Source organism: Gopherus evgoodei, chromosome 19 (genome assembly GCF_007399415.2).
Source record: "Gopherus evgoodei ecotype Sinaloan lineage chromosome 19, rGopEvg1_v1.p, whole genome shotgun sequence".
Lineage (NCBI taxonomy): Eukaryota > Metazoa > Chordata > Testudines > Testudinidae > Gopherus > Gopherus evgoodei.
The window spans coordinates 21,674,307-21,700,039 of record NC_044340.1 but is presented as its reverse complement, the minus strand read 5'-3'; the positions used below and the strand labels follow the sequence as shown (position 1 = coordinate 21,700,039).

The window sequence follows — 25,733 nt, the reverse complement described above, 5'->3', positions numbered from 1 at the left end:
ATTTTTCACATTAGTTACCATCTGTTGCTCTAACAGTTATTCAAATTAATATGTTATTTGTTCTCTTTCAGCATCTGAATGACATTAACAATTTTCAATCCAAGTACAAAACAAAATGCACCGTAAAGCCCTCTCATGAATAAGTCAGAAAGAATACCTGTGCTTTTGGCTGATCTGCTTGCTTGAGGGATTTGCTCTTTTCAATCTTGTACAGCTGGGCTTTAGCCTTTTTTAGGAGACTGGCCACCCTCTTATCAGTCATTGGAAGTTTGTCTGCTTGAGCCAACATAGAGCTGATGGAGGAAGTGGAATGTTTAACAGTGCTTGACGAAGGAGCAGAGAGGCGTAGAGCTTTGTCTTTCTCCAGGGGCAGAACAGTGGGGCTTAGGTCTAGATCTGATTTTTCTAAGCCCCCTCTACCTTTCTTAGGCATTTTGGTTTTGCCAGCTGTCATATCTACAAGAGCGACAGAGGAAGCATCTGCTATAGGATCTATTGCTGTAGACTTCTTCCGCCCAGCAGCTTTTTTAGCTGAAGATGCTGCTGCAACATCTTCATTAACAACTTTTTCTTTGGATACTCTACCTACAGGAAACAAAGCAGAGCTACTCTGAATTTCTAACCCTTTTTTCCTTTTCTCTTTTCTTGATTCACGTTTGTTCTTTCTCTTTTCTCTCTCTCGGTCTCTCTCTCTGCTCTTGTCCTTTTCCATACTTTTATCAATGTCTTTATCTTTGGACAGTTCCTCAGTAGCCCTGTCTTTATTTCTCCCTCTTTCTGTCTGGGGACTTGGTGTGAACCAGGGAAACAGAGGAGTAGGATTAGTGGATGAGAAAGGCTCAGCTGGAGTGCTGATTTGCTTCCTTGGTCTCTGGCTTCTCTCTGCTGATTCCCAGACTGCGTCAGGGGATGGGAAGAAATGTAAAAGTTGAGTTTAAGGCACTAGTGGCAAGAGAACTAACAGACATGCTAGTTAGTGAGGAAGAGACAGAAGATTGAGGGGTGAGAGTTGTCAGGTCAGAGGTACTAAGTCTTCCACTTCTTGTCCTCATAGAGTGCGAAGGAGATCTGGGTTCTGATCGGATCGGGCTAAACACTCTTCTCTTTCGTTTCCTAGAAGATATGCCTGTCACAGAAGTTCCTGCAGTGGTTCGACTAACAGAAGAAGGCAAGGTTACAGATTCAAATATTCTGGAGTGGGCCTCACTTGGAGTGAATCTTGGAGCTCGAAGCAGAGGACTTCTTTTGTGCATATCAAATCTTGTCCAGAATGAAGAGCAGAAAACAAGCGCGCTGGAGCCGTAGCACCAGATGTTGAAAAAACCAGATGCAAACGCCAACATCCTCTGGAGTCAGTGGTGGGGTCTAAAGTTATCAAACACTGGTTTACGGATGAGACCTTCTTTGGCATACTTTGCTGAGGAAAAGTACTGTGGTTCTGACCTAGATGCTTCAGAGAGGTCCACCCTGAATGTTGGTTCTCGTAGAATTGATTTCCGTTTTCTCCTGCATGGGTGCAGCAGAGGTGGGCAGAAAAGGTGAATGCCAACGGTATTGTTGGAGGCATAAGCCACGGTGTGTGTCTGAGATGCCAGTAGCAGGCTGTAATGGTGGGGGAGGAGTGAGCAGAGGTGGAGGAGGAGAGGAAGAGGACTGCTGCTGGGACACACTTTGCAAGGTTGACAGTTTTTTAGCTGCCCTTTGCCCGAAACTCCTTTCTGACATTGAAAACCTCCTGCTTCTCTTATCACCGTTATCATTTTCAGGGGATTGAGAAACAGGCAAAGGGGCATGAACTTCTGGAGTATTGCTGCGCTCTTCGGAAAGTGCCTGCATCTCCTCGGACGCCTGAGAGTCAGTAGATGTATCTACACTAGGACTACTAGATCGTGAGGAATCTGAAGACATCTGAGATGAGTGCTGAGAAGCTGCACTTGATTTTTCACTGGACCCACAGGATGTAGCACTAAACCTGCTGTTTGGTGTGGACTCTAGGCGAGCTATTTTAATAGGAGGATCATAGTCTTCATCTTCAATGAATCGCTTGGGTGTTTTAATGATCCGCGAAGAGATAGCACTCACAACTGGCATGATGAACTGCCGGATGTTTTTGAGCTGAGTTCTTCCCTTTCTACCCTGCAGTTTAGCTGCTTCTTTCTCAATCTTCTTTTGTGCCCCCTTTTTAGCCCTCTGCAAGAGTTGCTTAGCAATTGTTGCATCTGTCCTCTTGGTGGAAGGAATAATCCTAACAGGTTTAATCCTGCGGGGGCTCTGTCTGACAGCGGTCTTTCTTCTTTTGTGAGTGGCAGTGTGCCATCTTTCTCCTTGCATACCCTCTGGTGTTTCTCCAGCTGTGAATTAATGACCAGGTGGTGAGGCAGCCTTTAAACGTTCCGAAGACGGTGGCCTTCCTCTCCTGCGCACAATCTGAACCGCTTCCTCCTCCAATCTGAAGTTTCCCCCCAGTTTTGAACTTAGACTTCGTGGGGAGAGTTTACCAGTTCGTAACTTCTTGATTTTTGCAGCATGCTGAAATGCAGTGGACGGTGCCCTTTTTATCTTCTTCAGATTCTCTTTTGCTTCTTTGCTCCCCTTATGAATATCTGATGTGTCCTTTACTTGTGATAACTTGAACCTCACACTACTAAGTGCTGGAGGTCTTCCTCGTCTCTTTTCCCCACTTTTAATTTCCTTCTTCTTTACCTTTTCCATGGACATGGTTTCAGATTTGCTCAGGGGGGAACACACTGATGAAGAGTCTGAATGTGCAGCTGAACTTCGATCAGGACTGCTTCTGGGTCTCCTACGAGGTTTTCGTGGACTAGACTTGACTGAGGGGGAAGCAGAGAATGCAGAGCACGTTAGGCTTTTCTGTACACTGTTACAACACTACCCCAGGTCACATTTGACTTTATTCATCATAAGTCACATTACATGCATAGAACAAGCTACCATAATTTTGATCCACCGACCCACTATGAATACAACTTATTAATAAGAACTGTACATAAAGGGTTCCGCTACAGACAAACAAAACACTTCCCTTATAATAAAGAGCTTATTACCAAAACATATTTTAAGTACAAATAGCTTTCCACCAAAAGAACTTTTACATTATTAAAACAAATACCAAAAATAACTCTTTGAAGGGAACAGTAACTCCCAAGATTAACTTTCTTGAAAACATCATATACAAAGAATGAAAAAAGTTCAAAACTAGTTCATTTTAAAATATGTATTTTTCTTGGTTATCATCCACCTCACTGCTAATACAAAGGCCACCATACAAAGAATAGCATTGGGAAAAGCATGAATCAAAATTGATATTTTACTAATTCAAGATTTTGTTTTGTTTTAATTTTGTAGTAAATTTAGTGCTTGTGACTACACTCGGAATAGGTGTTGTGCAAGATTTCATTATCCACTTCTGCCAATGCACCTTAATTTCAACCTATAGTCCACACTGGGTCCCCACACAGCTCTGCCAATGCACGTCAGCCACTACTGCGACATTCACAGGATTGCAGTACAAAGTCTCTCCTTAGCAGACATTGTTGTCTGGGCCAAACTGTGTAGAATATTGTAATGGGGACATTTATCTATTCAAGTCTAGGATAGATGATCAAACTCACTCACCTGAAACCAAATCAAAATCTAAATATAGGGCTCCAGAGCTGAAAGTAAGTATAATAAGCTATTGCACCTTTCCTCACAAGCCCTCCATCTTGTTTGGTTTCACACAAATTCAAATGTTGAATAGTTTCATATCAAGGATGCCTACCACTGGCTCACTAAATCAAATCAGAGACATTAAACAAAATGGAGTTAAAAACCCAGATTAGGCAGTGTTGATTGCATGTCAGAAGGGTTACCTTATTAAGACTACTTTTGGTGTCAGCATTTCAGAGAAATGCATCATATCTTCATTGGCAATTATGTTCACCATCTCTCCCTTTGGCTACTTAAGCCTAACATAGGGTTGGACATACTCACGAAACTAGACCATCATTAGCAAAAGACACCTCACCACACCTTCAGTTAAGGCATAAATTTACTCATGTTTCATTTGTTAGTCTCCCTTCAAATGTTAGTCTCACCTTCTAATATCAGTTTCACTCTCTCTTTCCCACAAAACTTCCCTGCTCCATGATAAATCAGATAGACAGACCATGATGGAGTCAGTTCTAAACAGTTGCCGATTTGAATCAAAAGACTGGATGTGGGTTTTATTTTGTTGTTCCACAAACACATACAGCTTTTAAGTAAGACGAAATGTCTCTAGTCTCCAAAAGGAAGCATGTCATAGTATCAAAGTAGCATGGAATGGGGCGTACAAGGAACTACAGTGAATCCATTACTTCATTCCATCAGAAAGGGGACTCCCAGCCAAAAACATGCACAGGATTTGTCATCTTCACAATGGACTTGAACCTGACCAATTTTCATGGCGTTCTCTGGTTCCAAGTGTCATCTCCTGTTAAACTAAATTAAAAAAATTCTTCAAAACATCCTCCTAATAAGAGGAAGCTCACTCCCTCAAAGTCCTTAAGGTTTTTTTAGAAATAAACTGAAACCTCCGTATGCCAGAATAGTACTTGGAAAAGCAATTGTAAACTTCTTTAAATTACATCTTGATGACACTACTACTATAGTTAAAGAGCACTGTGTGTGCGTTCAATCGTATGATTTCAGGGCCATTCTCTCAAAAAAAAATGTAATGTCATGAGACAAGAGGAAAAAAGGTTGTAATTTTTTTTTTTTTAGGGCAACTGCTGCTACATACAACTGAGTAACAACAGTTTGCAGAGACGTTTCCACATTATTAGGTTAACACTATCATTAGTACCGGGATCAACTAGTTGTTGAGATTTTTCACAATAAAACTAATGCCAGACAGATAATATGATGTACAATCAGCTGGAATAGGTTGAGTGCTAGTGTATTAGACATCTGCATATATTTCACAGGATCTCCATCTCCTTCCCCGACACTTCCACCCACTGTCGCATACCCAGCATGTAGAACTGGAATTGAGGCAGAATGGGAGCTCCCCCACCATCCTCACTTGGTATTCCTGGGAATAAACAGATTGTTGCCATTTTCTAAGATAATACCGAATCCTGCCATGAGTGCAGGGGACTGGACTGGACTAGACGACCTCTCAAGGTTCCTTCCAGTCTTATGAGTCCATGATTTTTCAGGTTTGAGCATTGGCCTGCTAAACCCAGGGTTAAGAGTTCAATCCTTGAGGGGGCCATTTAGGGATCTGGGGCAAAAATCTGTCAGGGATGGTACTTGGCGCTGCTGTGAAGGCATGGGACTGGACTTGATGACCTTTCAAGGTCCCTTCCAGTTCTATGAGATAGTTATATCTCCATATAATAAAAGATCAATAGAGAAAGCTACCCACGTTCACTTTAATTCAGAGGTTTTTTTGTGAAACTAAATTTAATAAAGACTGCCCAATGTCATTTAATATCTTCAACAAGACTCCAACTCTTATATTTCAAAAGACAAAGTGAAAAGATACAATGGTTTGTAACAAATAGCAATATAATCAGGTCTAATTTTAGTTGGTCTGTTTCCATTTTTGCTTGCTTTGTCATTGCTCACCACCTCCTCTCATTAACAAAAAAGACCAGTGTGTTAAAAGGCTCCTCTCACTTTAATATACACTCACTGGAGAGTGAAGAGCAAGTGAAGGACTCCAAATCCACATCAAAAGATCAGGAGGTCAGCCTTATTTCTATTAAAAAATTCTTGACAATCTCCTGTTATACTATGACGAAACACTAATGCCATGTCTACATCTAAAATTTTGCAGCGCTGGTTGTTACAGCTGTATTAGTACACCTGTATAGGGCCAGCGCTGCAGAGTGGCCACACTTACAGCAACCAGCGCTGCAAGTGGTGTTAGATGTGGCCACACTGCAGCGCTGTGGGCGGCTTCAAGGGGGGGTTCGGGGAACGCGAGAGCAAACCGGGAAAGGAGACCAGCTTCGCCGCGGTTTGCTCTCGCGTTCCCCGAACCCCTCTGCAAACCGCAGGGAAGGAGACCAGCTTGCTCGGGGTTCGGGGAACGAGAGAGCAAACCGGGAAAGGAGACCAGCTTCGCCGCGGTTTGCTCTCGCGTTCCCAAACCCCCTGCAAACCGCAGGGAAGGAGACCTGCTTGTTCGGGGTTCCGGGAACGAGAGAGCAAAACCGGGAAAGGAGACCAGCTTCGCCGCGGTTTGCTCTCGCGTTCCCGAACCCCCTGCAAACCGCAGGGAAGGAGACCTGCTTGCTCGGGGAACGGGAGAGCAAACCACGGCGAAGCTGGTCTCCTTTCCCGGTTTGCTCTCGCGTTCCCGAACCCCCCTGCAAACCGCAGGGAAGGAGACCTGCTTGCTCGGGGTTCGGGGAACGAGAGAGCAAACCGGGAAAGGAGACCAGCTTCGCCGCGGTTTGCTCTCGCGTTCCCGAACCCCCCTGCAAACCGCAGGGAAGGAGACCTGCTTGCTCGGGGTTCGGGAACGCGAGAGCAAGCTGGGGAAGGAGACCAGCTTGATTACCAGAGGCTTCCTCCTTCCACGGAGGTCAAGAAAAGCGCTGTAAGTGTTTACATTGGATTACCAGCGCTGGATCACCAGCGCTGGATCCTCTACACCCGAGACAAAACGGGGAGTACGGCCAGCGCTGCAAACAGGGAGTTGCAGCGCTGGTGATGCCCTGCAGATGTGTACACCTTCAAAGTTGCAGCGCTGTAACTCCCTCACCAGCGCTGCAACTTTCTGATGTAGACAAGCCCTAAGAAGCGCTTTATATTGTGAGTGCTGGACCCTGCCAAAGAGCAGATCCTAAAGTAGGAGAGCCTGGGCTAGATATGGATGAAGCACAGCCTCTCAGGAACAGCAGTTCTCCAAGTGGTTCACTCAGAGTAGGACAAAAAGATCTACAATTGTTTTCCAGCAAGCTCTCGTTAAAATAAGCTATTGCAATATGAACAGGGAGAGGCATGACTAAACCATGCAAAGTGACAATATGTAACTCAGCTTCCAACCCTATGAGCTAAACGTACCTGTGGGAGATTTGGTGGGACTTCGTACTTTGACCTCTTCATCTGAGCCAAAACCTAGGAACTGCTCATCCTGCAATGAAAGTGATTTTTTAAAGTTAAAGACATGGGAATTAACTTTAAAAAATTTAACTACCATCAAAAAATTCCAGGAAAGAAAATCTATTCTATAGCAATGCTTGTTCCTTCAGCAAACCGTGGCTAAAAGGAAATAGTATCTAGTCATGGGGAATAGCCACAGAATGCTCAAAAGACTTGAGAGGGGAATAAACAGCACATTCAGATGAGAATGTACGTTGTACAACACAATAGACTCTTCTCCACAAACTAGGGATAAAGACTCAACCTGTAGGAATTACACAGTTTACCCTAAGGGCTTGTTGGCACTGGAATGCTTTTTTCAGTATAAGATTTTCCACTGCAATTATACCAGTACAACTATAGTGAAAGAATGTGTCCACACCACTTTGTTTATGCCAACTTAAACTATTTCCCTTCAGAATCACTGTGCCCACACAGCTCTGTGCTTTCGAAAAATAACCACACAGCATTCTGGGCAAATATCCCATGGTGTAATGTTCTGCTGCAAGACCCTACATAATCTGGGATTTTTGTCATGCTGCACAATGGAAGGTCCACTGGAACCTACTGAAATTCTGGGACATGGGCTCAAATTAAAGTCCCATGATTCCTCTCCTGTCATCTCATAATTTCCACTGTTTTTTGCAAGGCAGCACTATTTTCAAACTGCAGTCGAGGAAACACTACCGAATACCTCAATCCTGAGAATCATTAACACAAACAAACTGCTCCACCAAATGTTTCATCATTCAAACTACTGAATGGCTTTGGATGGGTTGGGAGACAGACACGGTGAGACGGCTAGATGAGGAGAAGTATGAAAAAACTGAGCTGTTACTTTGGTAGGACGTTTTCCTGGAACAGCTTCACGTGACACAATACCATTTCCTGGTGTGGCCAACTAGCACTGACTGGTGGGACAGGACAGTGCTGCAGAAGCGGGATGACCAGCAATGGTGGCAGAACTTCAGGATGCAGACAGCTACTTTCCTAAAGACCTGTGCAGAGCTCAGCACAGAGGCACAATAGAAGAACACCAATATGAGAGTTCACCTCACCATGGAGAAGCACATGTACACTGCCATCTGGAAGCTCCCCACCCCGAATTGCTGCTGCTCAGTAGCTTACCAGTTTGGTGTTGCTAGATCCAACTGTCAGGACTGTCATTATTCTATTGGGAGTGTGCTGCTACCCCAGGGTCAAAAAGTTTGCCAATGCACAGAAGTTTATTAATGGATGGCACGGTTGGGATTCCCAAGTTATATTTGGGCCATTTCAATCACAGTGATTTAAATCACTAAATTTTAATCATGATTTAAACAAACAGGAAACCTGGACTTTAATAATTGATCTTAATTTTGTTTGGCATTTTACCTTACTTATTTTCCTACAGAAAGGTTCATTCTCATTGGCTGTTCATACTAAACATTAAAATATGTTCATTTGCAACCAAATATAGCCATTAACAAAAAGGTACCAAACTGAGTGTAACACTATAGCTTTACATTTATTTAAGCAGTTATATAGCTTAAAATAAATTTATTCAGAGTCTTAAATTTTTACTTTATGCAAGAAAGTGATTAATTACTTTTTTTTTTTTAATTTGGAAACCGTGTCAAGCTGCATTTGGATGGAAAGTAGAATTCAATTAAAAATGTATAAAAAGAACATTTAAAAAAATTTTTTTGCTAGTTAAATAAAGCTTCCTTAAATGTGCTGGATACATAAGCAAAAAAAGGAAGTTCATCAAAACATGTTTTGCATTTAAAACTAACAGATTTATTAAACAAAAGAAGTCATAACTGTAGTTAGTGAATTGACAGATTGAAGTCAATGGGAGTTTGGCACATAACTGGTGTAGGCATTTTTGAAGACCACCACGAGGCACCTATTTGCATGTTTAAGTGCCTAAATAACTTTGAAAAGCTTGCCTATGTCCTTCAAGTTTTCCCAGTTAGTAGATACCATCCCCTCCTCTCCCACCTGTTTTTTATTCATATATTTAAAGAAGAAAATAAGCTTTCTAGCTTTTTCAAACTCCTTGTTTCTGAATTAACTAGTCCAAATGAAGAAAATATTCTTTCTGAATCTGCTTGCTAAATTGAATCCAAAAGTTACTAAGGCAAAAGCTTTCCTGCACAACAAAAATTGAAAATATTTACACATTTGGAAAAATACAAATACCAGCACTTGCTTCACTGAAAAATTGAAAATAACAGACATTACATTGTGAAATATTTATAAAGCATGAGTTGACTTCAAAAGTTAAAGATGATTTCCCCCCTAATTCTGTATATAACTGTACCCTTTAAGTCATTAAAATTTGAGGAGGGCTCACACACTACTCAAATAATTTTAATAAATTATAACAAGCTTAGGCCTTAACATAGGTTGACATAATTTCAGATTTATTTTTAAAAAGAAAAATTCCAATTTAAATATAAAAATCTGTATTTTTTTAAATCATCATTTTTAACCACCATGGCCCACGTTCTTTGCCCCCCACACCAAGCCTCAGAATTTGTCAACAGAAAGGGGTATTTCTCCATGGGGCAAGCCCTGGTTGATCCTTGTGCAAGGTTTACTGATACTGTAGTAATGTGAGACGGTTAGGAAAGATCCATGATACCAGGCTATTTAAAACCTCTGCCCTATTTTCTGCATTGAAAAAGGGAAAATTTTCTCCCACGTCTACAGACATTAATGGTGCTGTGTCTCCTCCTGTCATTCTGGGAGACCCAGCTAACTCTTTGGTTCCCTGATTTAGGAAGCCTTATACTGGACAATCAGACAAGAGACAGAAGTTGTTGACTATACCTGAGGAGCTGCTGAATGACAGTGGAAGGTACATTTGAAAGACTGAAGGGATGGTAGAAGTGCCTCATGGAAAGGCTGGATGTTTCTGAACAATGTTTGCCTATTGGAGTAAGCGCATTTTGCTCTGTTTTTCTCATCATATGAGAGAGCAAGTAAGAGATCCTCACCAGTGGGTGGAAGAAGAAGGTGGAGAGACTTCTGTACATAATGAACAGCCAAAAAGGCTGCCTTTCCACAAGGTGCTCCAACTAGTCAAGGAAACAGGGTAAGGGATGTGTTTTTGTCCAGCTTTCAGGCCAGGGTGTTCTTGTGGAAAAGTAGTGTACTGTAACCAAGAAAATGAATGAAAGGTGTTTGTGTAAAGATATTCTTAGGGAGAAGCAATATCTCAATTAAAATTTTCAGCAGAGTTTTACATATTAAGAACCTTTATTGATTCATTATTATATTGCAAACCTAAAACCAATAGAACTGTGGCAGAATATGACTAGAGTGCCGAGGGCACACAAGTTTGTGCTTAAGGGCCCACAAAAAAAGCAAAGGTAGAAGAGTAAAAACTGTTCGCTGCCCTGGGGTGGAATGGTGTGGGAAGGCCCCGTCATTTGGAGAAGCAAAAAGGGGCTCTCCAGTATCCTGTGTTCTCCTCAGGGATCAGGGCCAGGCTAAGCTGGGGTGGTGGCTGTGAACACAGCAACACAATGTTCTCCAGCAGAGCTGTTTGCCTCTCCTCTAGGTCCAGCATCGTCCTCCTGAACGTCCTTGTCCATGCAATCTGTTCAGAGCCTCTAAGACTGTTGTGTTGCAGGAAGTCTTCCCTCCCCTCTTCTGCTTTTATGGCCCTCTGATAGGATGTAGTCATGAGGTTAGTGAACCTGTCCTTCCTTGCCCTCTTTCACTTCCTTCAGAGGTATGCCAGGCATTCAGCAGCTGATAAGACCCCTGTCTGTGAGGGGCACAGCATTTCAGGCACTAGAAAAACAGAGAAACAGCACAAGCAGTTATTGTCCTAATACAAAATGATCAACTGTTGCTTTTTCACAATTTTAGAACGCTATTCCCAACTGCTCTGTCCAGTCTGGTGTGAGCCTGGAGATAAGATGTTTTCTATCTTACCTCCCCCTTGTATAGGGCCCCTGTACCAATGGTGGGGGGGTGGGCTAGGGGAGCAAGTGGGGGCAGGTTAGTAATTACACGTGCATCTCTGGAGGCTATGCTTACTCTGAAGGATGTTACCCAAAGATGTGTTCCCAAGAGGATCATGTTCACAAAGAAAATGAGCAAACCAGGAAGATATGCAGCACTTTTATTTACCAAAATGATCCCCCATAGCTGGTACAAGAATTGAAGGGAAGCGCACCACCCATATGAGCAGCTCCAAGAAGGGTGCATTGTCTTGCAGTGGATATACCAAATAGCACACTCTCTTTGCTTTCAATTGTTTTATAACAAGAGCACAGAGAGCACTGCAAAACAAACATTCACACAGTAATTGGTTTGAACCCAAAGGGTTAACAATGCTGAATGAAAAATCAAAATGACTACTCGTTTTGAAATGCTCTTGTAGCCTAATTTTGGCAAATTTACCTCATACAATGTAAAGGTGGCTAGGAGCAAAAGGCCTTGATTAAACTGTGAGCCAAAGTAACTATTCTATTACTTTTTCTCTTTCTATATCTGCTCTGACACTGTATGGGAGGCATGTTTATTGTATTTGAGGTTTTAACCCTGACAGTGCTTCCATCCTGAATGGAGGAAGAGGGCATGGTTCACCATGAAGGATAGGGAGAATCAAACTGCACGGAAAGGGGTTTAGAGAGGCAACCTATTTGACTAGCGGGTGTGAGAGTCGCTAGTTAAGGGAAATAAACCCTTCTGAGCTTGAAAGCTCCAGCAGAGATGCTATTTTGAGCAGAGAGAGAAGAAGGGGAGCTGAGCAGGCAGGGAATGTCCTCCCAACACGGTGATGGTCAGCCTGGACTTGGAACAAAGTTGTTTAAATCCCCCCCTACAGTTTTATTGCAATACAGAACATAATACTTACTGGTACAGCTCCATTCCTCAGCAGTTTCAGGCTGGGGCCCCATTTGAGATTCAGGTGGCATCTTTGGTTCCTGGGCCTCTGGCTCAGAGTTGGGTGTGCTGAAGAAACCTTGGCTGTCTGGGAGAATCTCCTTCTGGTAGCTTGGATGCCTTCTGTGATCAACTCCAAACTGTCCAAAACCCAAGCGGTGTCCTCCTTTGCAAAAATCCAGTCCAGCTCCTCTTAGTACAGGCAACTACTGGGAGCATTACAAGCAGACCGGTTTTAGTCCATTGGATTCTTGTAGCTTTGTTGGAAGCTACTTTGCTTTGACACAGCACTGGGCTATATCCCAGTAGTATGCTTTTTCCTGCATTTGTTCTGGCAGCCTCTAATAGATCTTGGTGTTCGGTGATTGCTGCTCAGATGGGCATGGGTGTGCTCCTCTCCCTAAAAGTCAAGAAAGTCCAGGGCCTCCTGATAGGATCATCCAGAAGCATGGCTGCTATAATGAGTATGTGACTCGGTGTGTAAACATGCCACGAGCTGGAATTACAAAGGGCCACACCTGGCTGCATGCCAACATTTAAACAGAAAAAGGTGACGTCCAGTTAAGATGACCCCAGAGCTGTACAGGGTCCACAGGTAAACAAACAGAACAATCCAGTTATGAAACAAAGTAGTGTGGGACAGCAGCTGGAAGACTGCTAGAGGCAGCATAATTAATCCAAAACAGGGTTGCATTCACACAAATGTTATACCAGTAATACCTCATTCTGGGATAGATGTATGTTACTTCCTAAGCAGATTACTTAACACAGGTTAAGACAAGAAAAAAAAAAAAGTGTGTGTGGACACAAGGCAGTTTATACTGAAAAAATAAAGTTAAATAAAAACTTTCCTGTGTAGTCAAGGTCTAAATTTTCAGACCAAAGGAGGACTGGATCAAGGCTGAACTCCCACACAGAGTGAAACCTTTCCAGTACAGATTTTCTGCTCTATCCGCTCCATGGATAAATAGATTCATGTTCCCTTATATTACCAGTGCCTTAAACTAGCTAATTTATAAGTTCATGTATAGGTTTCTTTGGGTAACAAGAAATGTTTTGAAGCCATGCAAATCTGACCCAGATGCTTCTTGGTTAGTAAAAGACTCTCAGGCTTGTCCAAGTCTCCTCCTGACAACTATCCGCCCCATATGAAAATGGAACTTACCACATCCCCTAAAGAGAACAAGGAAGCAAACACTGATCCTTACGAACATTGCAGTATCCAACTGAGTAAACTACATTGAAAAAAAAAATAGCAAAAAGCCATCTCTGACATACCCTCCCACTGCCAAGATCCTGGACCCATTTCAATCATGTTTCAGGCCAGGACATGAAACAGAAGTGGCTATGGATGATCTTTTGTCCAATGACAGAAGAGGGTGTCTATGCTTATATTATTAGATCCTTGGATTCCTTGTCACTGTAGACCACAGTGTACTACCAACCCACCCTGAAGAGGCATCAGGGGTTACCAGGAAAACAGTGAGTTGTAAGTAATCCCTTCTTACAACTCACACTTGGAGGGTGGTGATGGACAACTTATCCTCCCTTATCAGAGCGCTCACCTACAAGTCCTTTAGATCTGCATATTAATACCCAATCTGTTCAACAACTCCATTAAACTTCTTTGGGAAAATCATGACAAACATCAATATATGGATGATACCCGGGTCTTTTATTCACTGACACGGTTAGACCTATCACCTAACTATTCTTGTAACTGTTTGAGATCAGCAAATGGATGAAAAGCAGCTGGTGGAAACTGAACTCAACAATCAGAAGTGGGAAGACTTAAACACTCTGAAGAGCTAGCTACCATATACCTTCCCAGCCTCGAGCAAGTATGGACACACATAGGCAACTCAGTCCACAGCCTCAAAGTTCTTCTGGATTCATCCTTGTTTCTAGACGTTGAAATAACTACAGCTGCTGAAACCATCTTTCAACAAGAAGATACGCCTCTACCCCGATATGACGCGACCCGATATAACAGGAATTCGGATATAACGTGGCAAAGTAGCGCTCGGGGGGGGGGAGGGCGCCAGGACTGCGCACTCTGGTGGATCAAAGCAAGTTCAATATAACACGGTTTCACCTATAACAGTAAATTTTTTGGCTCCCAAAGACAGTGTTATATCGGGGCAGAGGTGTAGTAGTACCCTGTTGTCAGAAAAAAATTCTGGCTATACCAATTCACCCTTTTGTGATTCCCAGACTGGATTACTTAAACTTCCTTACTCAGAAATGAGTGCTGCAGCTCAAATAAAGCTTTAATTTGTTCAGAATAGAACACCAGGCCACCCAAGTGATATCAGCCATAGAAAAGCACATCACTCTAGTGCTCCACTCAGATTGATTTATCTTAAGGCAGTGGTTCTTAACCCACGGTGCAATCAGCACACAGCTGAGGCCCATGTAACATCCTCAGGGCCATAGAGGTAGTAAATATATTGTGTGGATACATCCCACTTAATACACAGAGAGCTGTATATACGGCCCACAATGGTAAATAGGTTGAGAACCACTGTTGTAAGGCATCGACTTACAGGACAGCAGTCCTCATCTTTAAGGTCCTCCATAGCAATAGATCAAGTAACCTACAGAAGCACCACTTGCTAAGCAACCAAGACCCCTATCAACAGTTACACTTCAAAGAAACTGTCAATCTCAAGCAGAATACATCTGAAAACAAAGGACAGAGTTTTCTCAGCAACTGGCCCAAAACTACAGAACTTTTTTCCAGAGTTGTTTTTGTTTTAGTATTTTTCTTGAAAAATCAACAATAAGTGTTTTTAAAAGAATGACCACAACTTTCACTGCCTTCAGAATAAAATGCACGACTTATTTCTTTAGCCTAGAATTTCCATAACTGCAGCAGAAAAAAAAAGGAGGGGAGGGGCAACTAACTAAATCACAAGATAACCAGAGCTGGGCTAAATCTAGATTTGGATGGAAGACAACTGAGAAACACCTAGATGCTGAAACGAAGGCTGTCAATGATTCAGTAGATGGTACTCCTTTTTGAAAAATGCAAAAACAATACTCCAACATGGCTTGGGGTACTGTGCTGCTAAGGAAGACTTTTTGGACAACCTATTAAACAAAAGCCCTATTCACTTAGGGTAATTAAAGATTTCATGGTACATTTCATAAGAGCAGCATGTTGATCCAGGTGTCCCAGCCAAATTCCAACTTGGGCAATTACATTTCCCTCCCTAAAGTCCCTCTACAGTTTCAACTAATGTGGCACACTCTACTTCCTGTCTTAAACTATTATGTACTGTTGTATGGTGTAATATTCCACCTCAGAGATGGCTATAGTGATCCTCATTGTACAGTTTCTACAACAGTTTAAGTTTGTAAAGAGCTCTGAGATTCTTCTGGGTAAGAGGTATTACAAGAAAGTAAGTAATTAAAAATAAAAAGGTAGCAACTCCAATCAATCACAGAAAAGAAAAATTCTAACAATGCCAATACAGTACACCACTAGTACCAGTCACTGAATTAGCTTGGGCCACCTCTTAATTTTCAACTTTGCTTGATAAGGAAGCCAAGATGAACCAATAGCAAAGCTTTTTTCTTGCGTCTACAGTACAATATTTTACCTGAAAACGATACAAAACCTTTTTAAGTTTGTGTCTTATATGTGAAGGAAAAACACTTTCCATCTCCATTTTTCGCAAAGTAGGCAACAAACCCAGTTGCAACCACTGAAGCACCAAGAGCTTGTTTTTAAGAACTTAAACCACACATATGGACAACAATGTCTGTGAGTTTTTGCTAAAAGGCTGTCAAACCAGTTGTTTACAGCCACCATATGCTCCTAACCTGCTTAACTGTCATTCTCAGTAGGAAATGTTTGAGAAAAATCTATGTAAACCGATTGCTGAATGTAACAATACATTCTAATCTATATTCTTATGGCCAAATTTTGCCCTTGGACACAAACATATAACATCAAATGACTTGAATGTGAGATGCATACATATCTGAGGTCAGAAATTGGCACAACATGCACATGTTTTTACTCCAAGAGGCAGACTACAGATTATATCTATTTGACACAGAAATGGGGCAAGGTAAATTAAGACAATCCAGGGCTCTAGGCACAACATAACACAGAGCTCCCCATGGCTTTGCCACATCCCACTAAAAGTGGTGGTGGCAGGGACCCCACTTCTAGAGAGGCAGAAGCATAGGGCTCCCTTCTCTCATCAGGAGTTCCCTATACATTCTGTAAAGGCAGGAATCCCCTCTTCCTCCTGGAGAGGTAGAGGTGGCAACCATGACACTGTACTTAGCCCAGAACATGGCATGTACCTGCTTGAGATGGGCTGACTGGGCCTGCTGCACTTTTCTCCTGCCATACACAAGCCCTGCAGTTCCATAGTGGTGTTGGCCTGGCCTCCAACAAAGTACATCTGAGCCTTAACACCATACTGAGATGCATGCAGCAGCACAAACATCTCAGTTACTCTCTCAGGCTGTGTGTGAACACCACTAGATCAGTTGCACTTAGTTCATGTTAACAAGCTTCTACTTACAACCGTAAGAGCTAGAGGTTCTGTTTTTTCTTCTTCAAATGAAAGTTGAGTCTGATGTCATCACATAATTCCAGGAGCTGAGGTCAGAGGATTTATGCTATAGGCTCTTGATGGGAACTGTCGACAGTATGTTAAGAAACTCTTCTGACTAAACATAAATCAGCCTAGATGTATAATCTCTCAAAATCTTCTGTGAAAAACTAAATCAGAATGAAAGTTTAAGTGATTTCTATATTCTGTCTACAGTCACCAGAAATTACATTTTTAAGTTGCTATTTACTACCCAGTTACATAGTTTGCAATGGGAAAAGTCTCCCTACAAGTCTTCACACAAGTTAGGACATGAAAGGCATGTGGGGGTTAACTCGATAAAATGTTTCTGGAGTCTGCGTGTTTTAACTCCTTCAGTAGCGGAAACATCCTTCAGCAAGACAAATAACGGTCCAACTAAAGGCCACCTCATAATAATGTAGCAAAGAAATGGATAGCTTGCAGAATACTATGCAATTTTCTGAACAAAAGCCCATTCAAAATTTTGAACAAAAATGTGTTGCAGTGAGCTGTCTCTTTAAAAAACATTATGCAAGTGAATATAATTTGTATAAATTCTTACTACTGGCTGCTCTAAGAATAAATTAAGATTTATGTGAATATTTAAAGGTAGAGACGTTCCTTCCTGCCTGGCAAAAATTGCCTCTGGTTTTCAGTGCTCTAATTAAATACAAAAAAAGTCACTGCATTCTGTTTTTTGTGTTGTTCTCATGGAATAAGGTGGCATTCTACACATTTCACAGACCTCTGGGAATTTACCAACAAACATACAGGACACACTAGTAAATCCATGAATTGCAATACTAATAAGAGCTGCAAAGACAGGTACTGTAAATAATGCAAATTGTATCCAGAAAGAGAAGGCCCAATACAAAATTTAGATTTCTTAGTTTCAAAAATCTCTTGTATCTAAACATGGATTCAATGCTAAAAAGATATGTTTAGCTCCAATTATGCTGACATTCAAATTTATTTCTAATATCTGTATAGGTCTCTAAGTAGCACTGGAATACCAGACTGACACATAGAAATACAATTCTCTGTATTTTATATTAAAGCGCGCGCGCACACACAAACACACAAACACACACACACACACACACACACACACACACACACACACACACACACGAGTATCGTTGGGGGGAAAAGGAAGAGAAGAGAAATTGCTAGGTTTTTCACAACTACACATTCTCTTTCCAGTGCAGTGGCGTGATGCCAGGGGAAGGAAGGAAAAACATTGGTTAAAAAAAACAAAACAACATAAATCTCAACCACTTGCTTCTACAAATACACATCAAATACATTTTCAAAAATATAAAGACAATATTTATTTAAAGATCTAGTTACTGTTTTACTGAAAGAGAAAAACAGGGGTTGTGTGTCTAAATTTAAGGTAGAATTTAGATTAACAGAATTAAACTGAAATCCGAGCAGAGCAGTGAAAGGAATGCTGCAGAAGTGCATCACTCAAGGGCTCATATTTTGCACACAGCACTGCAATGAGCAAGAGCCTTGTCATGTCTCTTTTGCCACTCCCCTTGCACACGTGGGGCTCACTGCAAGATGTAAACAATGTTACACAGAACTGACTTAGAAAGGATTAATACTTGCGGGGGGGGGTGTTCTACAAAACTGACAAAAGGAGTGGGTGTTAAAAATCTACATATTCAATGCCATCAATTATTTTAGCGTGTGTTTGTGCTCTCCAAACAGAGAGTGAGAGAGGGGGCAAGAGAGAGCACAGAAAAATCACAAGCTACATATGATCAGTTACATTCCAAAATCTATCCCAAAGAGCCAATTCTCCCAAATACATTTTTCTTGATTTAAGACTGCCAAGAACATAGACACGCAGCATTTTCAAACAAACTGTAGCCTAGTACTAAGTACAGGCAAGAAACCACTGATGCTTATTCTTTACAGACCAGAGCTCCCAAATCCTTAAAAGTATTTACAGAGTTCCTTAGATCAAATTTGTTGACAAATAGGCAAGTAATGTATCCATTTTACAGATAGGCAAACTGTGGCATCACGATGGTAAGCGACATGCCCAAGATGAAAATAAGTTTCTGCCAGATCCAAGAACAGAACCCAGGTGTCCAGACTCCCAACCTTTTCTCTGAACACTAGTCTATATTCTTTTCCAATTTCAGATAAGAGCCCTAGTCCTCCAGACCTGCAATGTTTCCACAAGTCCCTTCTTTCTTTCCCTTCCTATGTCAATTTAGTTTCACGTTCTACCTCAAAATCCCCATTATGCCTTCCAGTTGCCTCACTTCCTTTCCCTTGAAGCTAGTTTAGCAATGACTCCCAATAGCAGTGGACCACTGCTGCCATTCTCCACATTCCCTGCCCACAGCTTTGATCCAGTACTATTTTATGTCATTTCTGACCTCCCGCTCACCTCAGCAATCCAAATTGTGTCCCATTTTCCCCCACTTTTTCCACTCCAGCCACCTACAGTAGAACCCCTCCTTCCGTAAAGTACCACAACAACAAACTGTGGATTGAAGGCACAGAGGCCGTGTCCTGGAACTGAAGGTGCACAGCTGCAAGTTGCTGGGTGGGAACGAATTTCTTATCCAACAGCAACAGGTTATAATGCTAGGATGAAGAAAAAGAATGAGACTGGAACAACAATGGACCAAAGCCCTGAGGAAAGGAGACTGGACAGGTTTCAATCTGTGGAGAACTCTATGCCATGCAGAACCGTGAGATAACAGTGATATAATGGAAGTGGAGCTCTCAAAATATTTGATCCCGAGGACCACTTTTTAAGACTTAAAACAACAGTTCACTAGGCAGTCTCTCAACCTCCCCACTGACTGGTTCTCAATATTTCATTCTGCAACATACCTGGAAAGACTACGAAGACAATAGTTGATGGCCTACAGTTCAAGAACTGTTGATATAGAAACAGTAGAATTGGACAAAAACATAGTCCTTGCTAGCACAGTTTAAACCATACAGTGGTCAGGGCTAAAGATATATAATATTTTAAGATTGATGATAATAGCTATACTTCAAGGACTCAACTTCCAATGAGCTATTTCAAAACTAAAGAGAGAGGTCTTACTGACTTTTGCTCTGATATAATCCAGTGTGGTTTGCCTATCAGGAAACTATGCAAGAATCATACCACAATACAAAAAACAACATAAATGCACAAAAGTATGTGCAGAAAAAAAGCCACAAGTACAAAGATTTATTTACATTATTCAAAATAAGACTATGCCCAACCACAAAGGCAAAGAAATTCAGAGTTTAAGCTAAAATAATACCTTATAACAAACCCAAACTGCCTGGCAATTTTAGCATATATGGCATGTAAAGTCATTTTCTGTTAGTAGACTATTACAAGTCCCAAACAGGGTGAGATACCTAACAGCATTAAATACTGAGTTGTTTGAACACTCTTGATTTGTATGTTGGTTTTTAAATAACATTAAAAATCTAAATCATAAACATATAAAACACTCCTGCAATGTTCTGAGAAGGAAAAAGCCAAAACTGTACAAATCCAGCCTCCATGAAAATATACAAGACCCTACCTGTCAAGAAATGCTGAGGGACACAACTCATAACTTTAGAAGAGCTCCTTTTGCTTCAATCGTGTTTCTGTCCACTAAAAGTCATTGCAAAATTCCATCCTTGATGGAAACATTCTTGAAACTAACTTATTTAAAGCTCTCACTCCTATGATTGGAAATAATTCATAAAAATCACTAAGGGGCAAGATGTAATGTAACACAATACACTGCTCTGGAGTAAATGCTTTCACCCACCTAGTGCTGAACCATATGAATGATTCATACCTTTTCTTATTTTCTGATTCAGAAAAGGTGAGAGCTGTTGATTTCTAATTTCACATAATAAATCCCATAAAAAACTGCCTTTGAATCAGATTTTGCATGTATCCCGTCTTAAAACAGCCACTTTGAAGGTGATAAAGTCAGATTTCCCAGCCTCCATTTTGGTTCAGAGACCTATTTGGCCATTTGCTTAACTGGCTCCTTCCTTGAAAGTGGCCCAAGTATCATATCTTGTAAGAAACCAGCATACATGTTACAGGCCAACCATAAACCCAATAACCTCCGTGTTGTGATTTAGATGGTGAGTCACTAATATGACAAAGAATTTTAATACTTTTTCAGCACTCATCTTGAAGGGCAGAATTTTGTGCATCTGGTTATGACTTTAGGCCGAGATTTCAGACTGCATAAACTAAACTGTATTAAATACCAAAGAACATGCAGTTGGGAGAAGACATCAAGGAAAAACCCAAGAGCTATAGGAAATGCTGTAGTGACTCAATATGCAGCCCTCTTCCCAGGGTCAGTAGTGTAAAGGTGCCCTCACTATGATGCTGTGTGGTGTGCTACTTAGCCAAATCTCATTTTTACACTCCGCCTATCCAAGTTTCCCTAGTATAGTTTTAATTGGATACATTACTCTTTGCTTCCCTTTCCCCTTTTAAAAGTTATCGTGCAGTATGACCACCATAAAGTGGCTACTATATTTATAGTTAAACTGAGGATGAAGTAGTCTTTAGGCACATATAAATACTTTGCAATCCTTAATAAATATAACTTTTTTGGGAGAGTGAGCAGGAAGGACCAATTTTGGCTTATTAAACTGTCCTTTTACCAGCTACAATTCCATAATTAGCACCCTTTTGCTGAATTCCTAAGCCTGGCCATTAAAAATAAGTAATTTCAACTCATATTTTCAGAAGACCAACCAGACCCTTAAATCATTTAATTCCTGCTAGAAAACTGCTCTAACAAAGAAGGGAGAAGTTGAAATAATACAACCCAGCAAGGACAATCATCAAAATATACTGATGTTCAAATCTGCTTTTTGTTTCTCAATTCCTTGTTGTGGGTGTTCTTTATGAGTTGGTGTCATCTTCCCTGTCAATACAAAGAGGCCAGAAAGAACAAAGACATGCTATACTGATCTAAAGGCCAGAACTACTAAGAACAGTATTAAGAAACATCCATAGGTATCCTGTGCATCACAATACAAAGACAACAATTCTCTGCCTTGAAGAATTTATTCTGCAACTCAAAAGATCACAGTTGCAGGCAAATTTCTGCTTTACGTTTGACATTCTCATACATTTAGATCAATTTAGACCAATGCTTGGCTCTTTGCAAGATCACTTCTATTTTGTGTATATTGGAAAACTTTGAAGGTGAGGTTTCACAGAAAAGAAGAGAGGAACTATAAATGCCTGTTAAAACACCTGAGTTCTCTTCTTTCTGGTAGAGAAGAAGGTCAACATCAATGTTCAAAGATGTTTATCCAGAGACCAAAGATTCAGAGTGCCCACAACGTAGTTTAATAAAAATATCAGGCAACTTACCTTCATGAGAAAAAGACTAGTTTTCAGAAGGCAATCCTTTACATTACATGCAAAGTTTGAAAGGAAACCAAACCAGAAAAAAAAGCAGAATTCCTGGATTAAAAAATAATTTGCGCATTTACTTGGACACTATGGGTGTATTAGTTTAGAGTCTTGAAAGTCATTTCCAATAATATTCACCTTCCAGTTTTTTATGGATAAAGTTATGGTTGCAGACACATATCAGTGACTTGAGTACATATTACTTTTCATGAATTTTAGCTAACGGAACACCTCTAATGTTAGAAACTCAGCAAATGGAAAGTTAAGGCTGCACTTCTCAAACAAGAGACACAAACTACTTTAACTGCCTCTGTAGAAAACCAGCCTAGCATATTCCCTTCTTTGCATGTAGAGTATCAAAAACATACACTACAGCAAACTGATTTTATAAATTTTTATTTTTTTTTATTATTGGAAACATGTTTCCAATACTAAGTGTGATGATTTGTCCCCATACTAACATTTGTTCTTTTCACTTAAAGAGTTCTAATGGGATGATCAAGGTGTATAATATTTACATATGGAGACATGCTAGCTCTATATCTAATGATACTTGGATAACTGGCTCGCACATATAATCACAGAACCAAATCTTGTGAGGCAATGAATGCACTCAGCACCTTACAGGATCAAGGTCCTTAATGAAGAAGGATTGCCTTCAGCATCTGTGCTATCTGCACAAAAAATACTGTAAAATTTTTGTATGAATGATGAAAAAAGCCATAAGCAATCCAACAACCATACAATTAAAATTAAGGCATTACAGGTATTTTTTAAATCAAAGAAAAAATAAAAACTCTATAGATGAATAAAATGTTTCCTACTTTTTTTTCAGAGCATTGTTTATGAGGCTGAGTTAAAGACTTATCTGAGAAATTCAACAAATGCTCATTTAATGGGATTCTAATGCATGAAGGTTCCACCCACCCTAACGTTTTTGAAAGGCAACATGTATTCAGACCCATGACCCACATGTGCAACCTTTGCTTCACCTTAAAGGTAAAGGTGTGTGTGTGTATAAATTTCCTTAATTCCCTACTAGTCTTAACATAGAATTTAGCAGAAAATTAAGATTAGGAAAGGGAGAAGCTTCTCCCAACCCCTTCCCTCAGTTCTGCAGAAGGGGAGCCCATCTTCTGCAACCTTTAAGAGTTGGGCTTCACCTGGGTAAATACATCAACTCCCAAGTAAGTCTGATGAGCCTCATCAAGGGCTCCCACACAATTTCTCTGAATACTAAGAGACACCGCCACCCCCAACCTTATGCTTGTGCAGCATCTCATAACACCTAAATGCTTGAGAGGTATATGGGAAGAAGGGGACATAAGGTGCTTGAGGGGGGTTGGGCTTTTGGTGAAGTCTGTAAGAAGTGGAGAGGACTAGGTAAAGGAGTTGAGAACCTCCTGGGGCTCATCAAAAGGAAATCCTCCTGAAACAAACCAGAGAAGGCACACTGAGTGCAACAGGGAAGAAAGTTTAGTGCTTTCCTTAATCTTCTTATCCCACTTCCTTAAGATTCTAACACACCTCTCTCCATCACCAAGCTTCTGGTTCAAAAGGGCATGAGGTAGAGCAGATTTCTGAAGGGGATGGAGGGAACAGGTGCCTTGCTGGAGAATACTGGAATAAAGTGAGGAAGATAGTGGTTCAAATGAGGAGGCAGAGCTGAGGAATTCAGAGTGTAGCAGAAGGCAAATGGCTCCGAGAGCTCCCCCTCTCAATTTGCCTCCCTATGGTCTGCAACAGAAGCAAATCTGTCAGTCATTAGAAGGGACCTCAACTGTTGCAGTCCACATGAAGTCTGTCAGGTGGAAAAGGGAGAGAAGCACATTCTCTTCCTGAAGACATCCTCCTCACTCTTGGTATTTCTAACAGAGGGATGCAGGGAGAGGAGCAGATGACTTGGTAAAGAGAATGAGACAATGAGGAACAGAGCTGTCACAGTGAGAAGGAAGCACTCAGGAATGTAGCAAGAAAAGATAGGGCAGGAGGAAAGAATTAATTTTTTTTACCTTCTCCCTCTGAGAAATTTCCTGTGGGTTTTTAAAAGGGTATTCCTTTCTTGGGGCTACAGAAGACTATCAGAGCATCTCTCTCAAGAAAGGGGGTAACTAAGTGAGAACTTGGCTGACAGAGGGAGAGGTGATTGGGGGGCATTCCTTCCCCTTCCTGTGAATGTTGTCAGGGCTGCAGGAGTGGCAAGAACCTCCAACCCAATGAGCCTCAGGAGGCTTTTTGGTCCTCCCTCCCTCCACCCTCTTGAAAGTCATAAGAGACAATGAAGCTTTCTTTGACAATCTTGTGGACAAATTCTTGTTTTTCCCCACTGACAAACTTCCATAATGATAAATAGATTTCCACTTTTTTACAATTTGTATTTCAAGTGAATTCTGCCTAGGGAAGGGAAGCAGGTAGAAGTGGTTTTTTACACGAAAGCATAAGTTTCAAGCAGTCATTTGACATGCTATACCAATACCACCAAAGTATATGATCCCTAGTGATGGTTCCAATTTTTTTTAAGTTGGATATTACTTAATAAGACTGTATTGCTGCACTCTAGATCTGAGCCACTGGAATATTATAATAGCACCTAGTTCTTATATGGCATTTTTCATCAGAAGATCTCAGAGCATTTTACAAGGTGGATATGTATCGCTATCCAATTTTATAGATGGAGAAACTGAGGAACTGTGATTTTTCCCAAGGTATTTCAGAAGACCTGAAGCAGAGCCAGGAATACAACTTAGGTCTCCTGGGACCCAGTCCAGTGCTCTACATACTAGGTTTTAGAATATTATACACATTTTACTACAAACAGACAGCTTTATTAACTCCGATGAACATCTCTGTTTCTAGGATGCCATAACTCAGGAAATCATTCAATTTATTTCATATTTTGTACCAATCACTTTGAAGCAGATGTGACTGTTCTGAGGGTCTTGGGGGGGGGGGGGAGAAGGGGAGCAGTGACAAAACTCAGTTGCAACCTTAACTATGGAATGACTTTGTCTCTCCATAATTCAATTAACTTTGACTATTCAGAATGTGTTTATTCATTCTGTTAATGGACATTCTATGATGATTTTGTAATCTGCATGTCATAAATGAATAAACTGGAACAATTCCTACAATTGCGCACCCTAGTCAATTCAGAATTAGGATTCACACTATTTTTAAACTGAGAGCTCTGTTAACCCAGCTCTCCAAAAGGATGAACTACTTCTCCAGGATATTGGGTCAAATCCAGATTATTATTTCTCTCTTATTTCATACCAGGCAGTTACTAGAACTGCCTGCTGGAGTACCTTCAATAAAAAGGCTGTTCTCTTCAGAAATTGTTCTTTCTGCTTCATTTGCCCTTGAAAGAGGTGTGGCCACACCTGTCAATCATGCTCGTAAGGGGCCTGTTCCTGACAACACCACCACCGATAGGAAAGAAGTAATAATGATCTATTGAGGTAGTCTGGTGACTGATCAAATATGAAAGTACCAAGCCAAATGTTGAAATCCCAACATGCATGTGGAAGGCTGGAATGCTGAATCAGTTAAAGATGCGACAGCTATTGACATTCCATCCTGAGGAGACAGAAGCACAAATACAATTGCTCTGGTTATCTTAATGTAAGTTACCATAAAGCATAACAGGGTGATTAAAAATATGATGATTTTAAACATGACTTCATTTACACGACAAAGCATAA

At 41.0% G+C, this 25,733-nt stretch overlaps 1 protein-coding gene across 1 annotated transcript in view; it reads right to left on the bottom strand.

Moving 5' to 3' along the window:
• Positions 1-25,454, bottom strand: part of KMT2A (lysine methyltransferase 2A) — a 77,921-nt gene extending 52,467 nt beyond the window's left edge. Inside the window, 13 exon segments of the mRNA XM_030538284.1 lie at positions 158-891; positions 894-917; positions 920-1,264; positions 1,267-1,321; positions 1,324-1,364; positions 1,367-1,502; positions 1,504-1,542; positions 1,544-1,584; positions 1,587-2,291; positions 2,294-2,372; positions 2,374-2,831; positions 7,060-7,129; positions 25,338-25,454. Coding sequence (XP_030394144.1) covers positions 158-891; positions 894-917; positions 920-1,264; positions 1,267-1,321; positions 1,324-1,364; positions 1,367-1,502; positions 1,504-1,542; positions 1,544-1,584; positions 1,587-2,291; positions 2,294-2,372; positions 2,374-2,831; positions 7,060-7,129; positions 25,338-25,385 — 2,775 coding nt within the window. The 5' untranslated portion in view covers positions 25,386-25,454.
• Between the last annotated feature and the right edge of the window lie 279 nt (positions 25,455-25,733).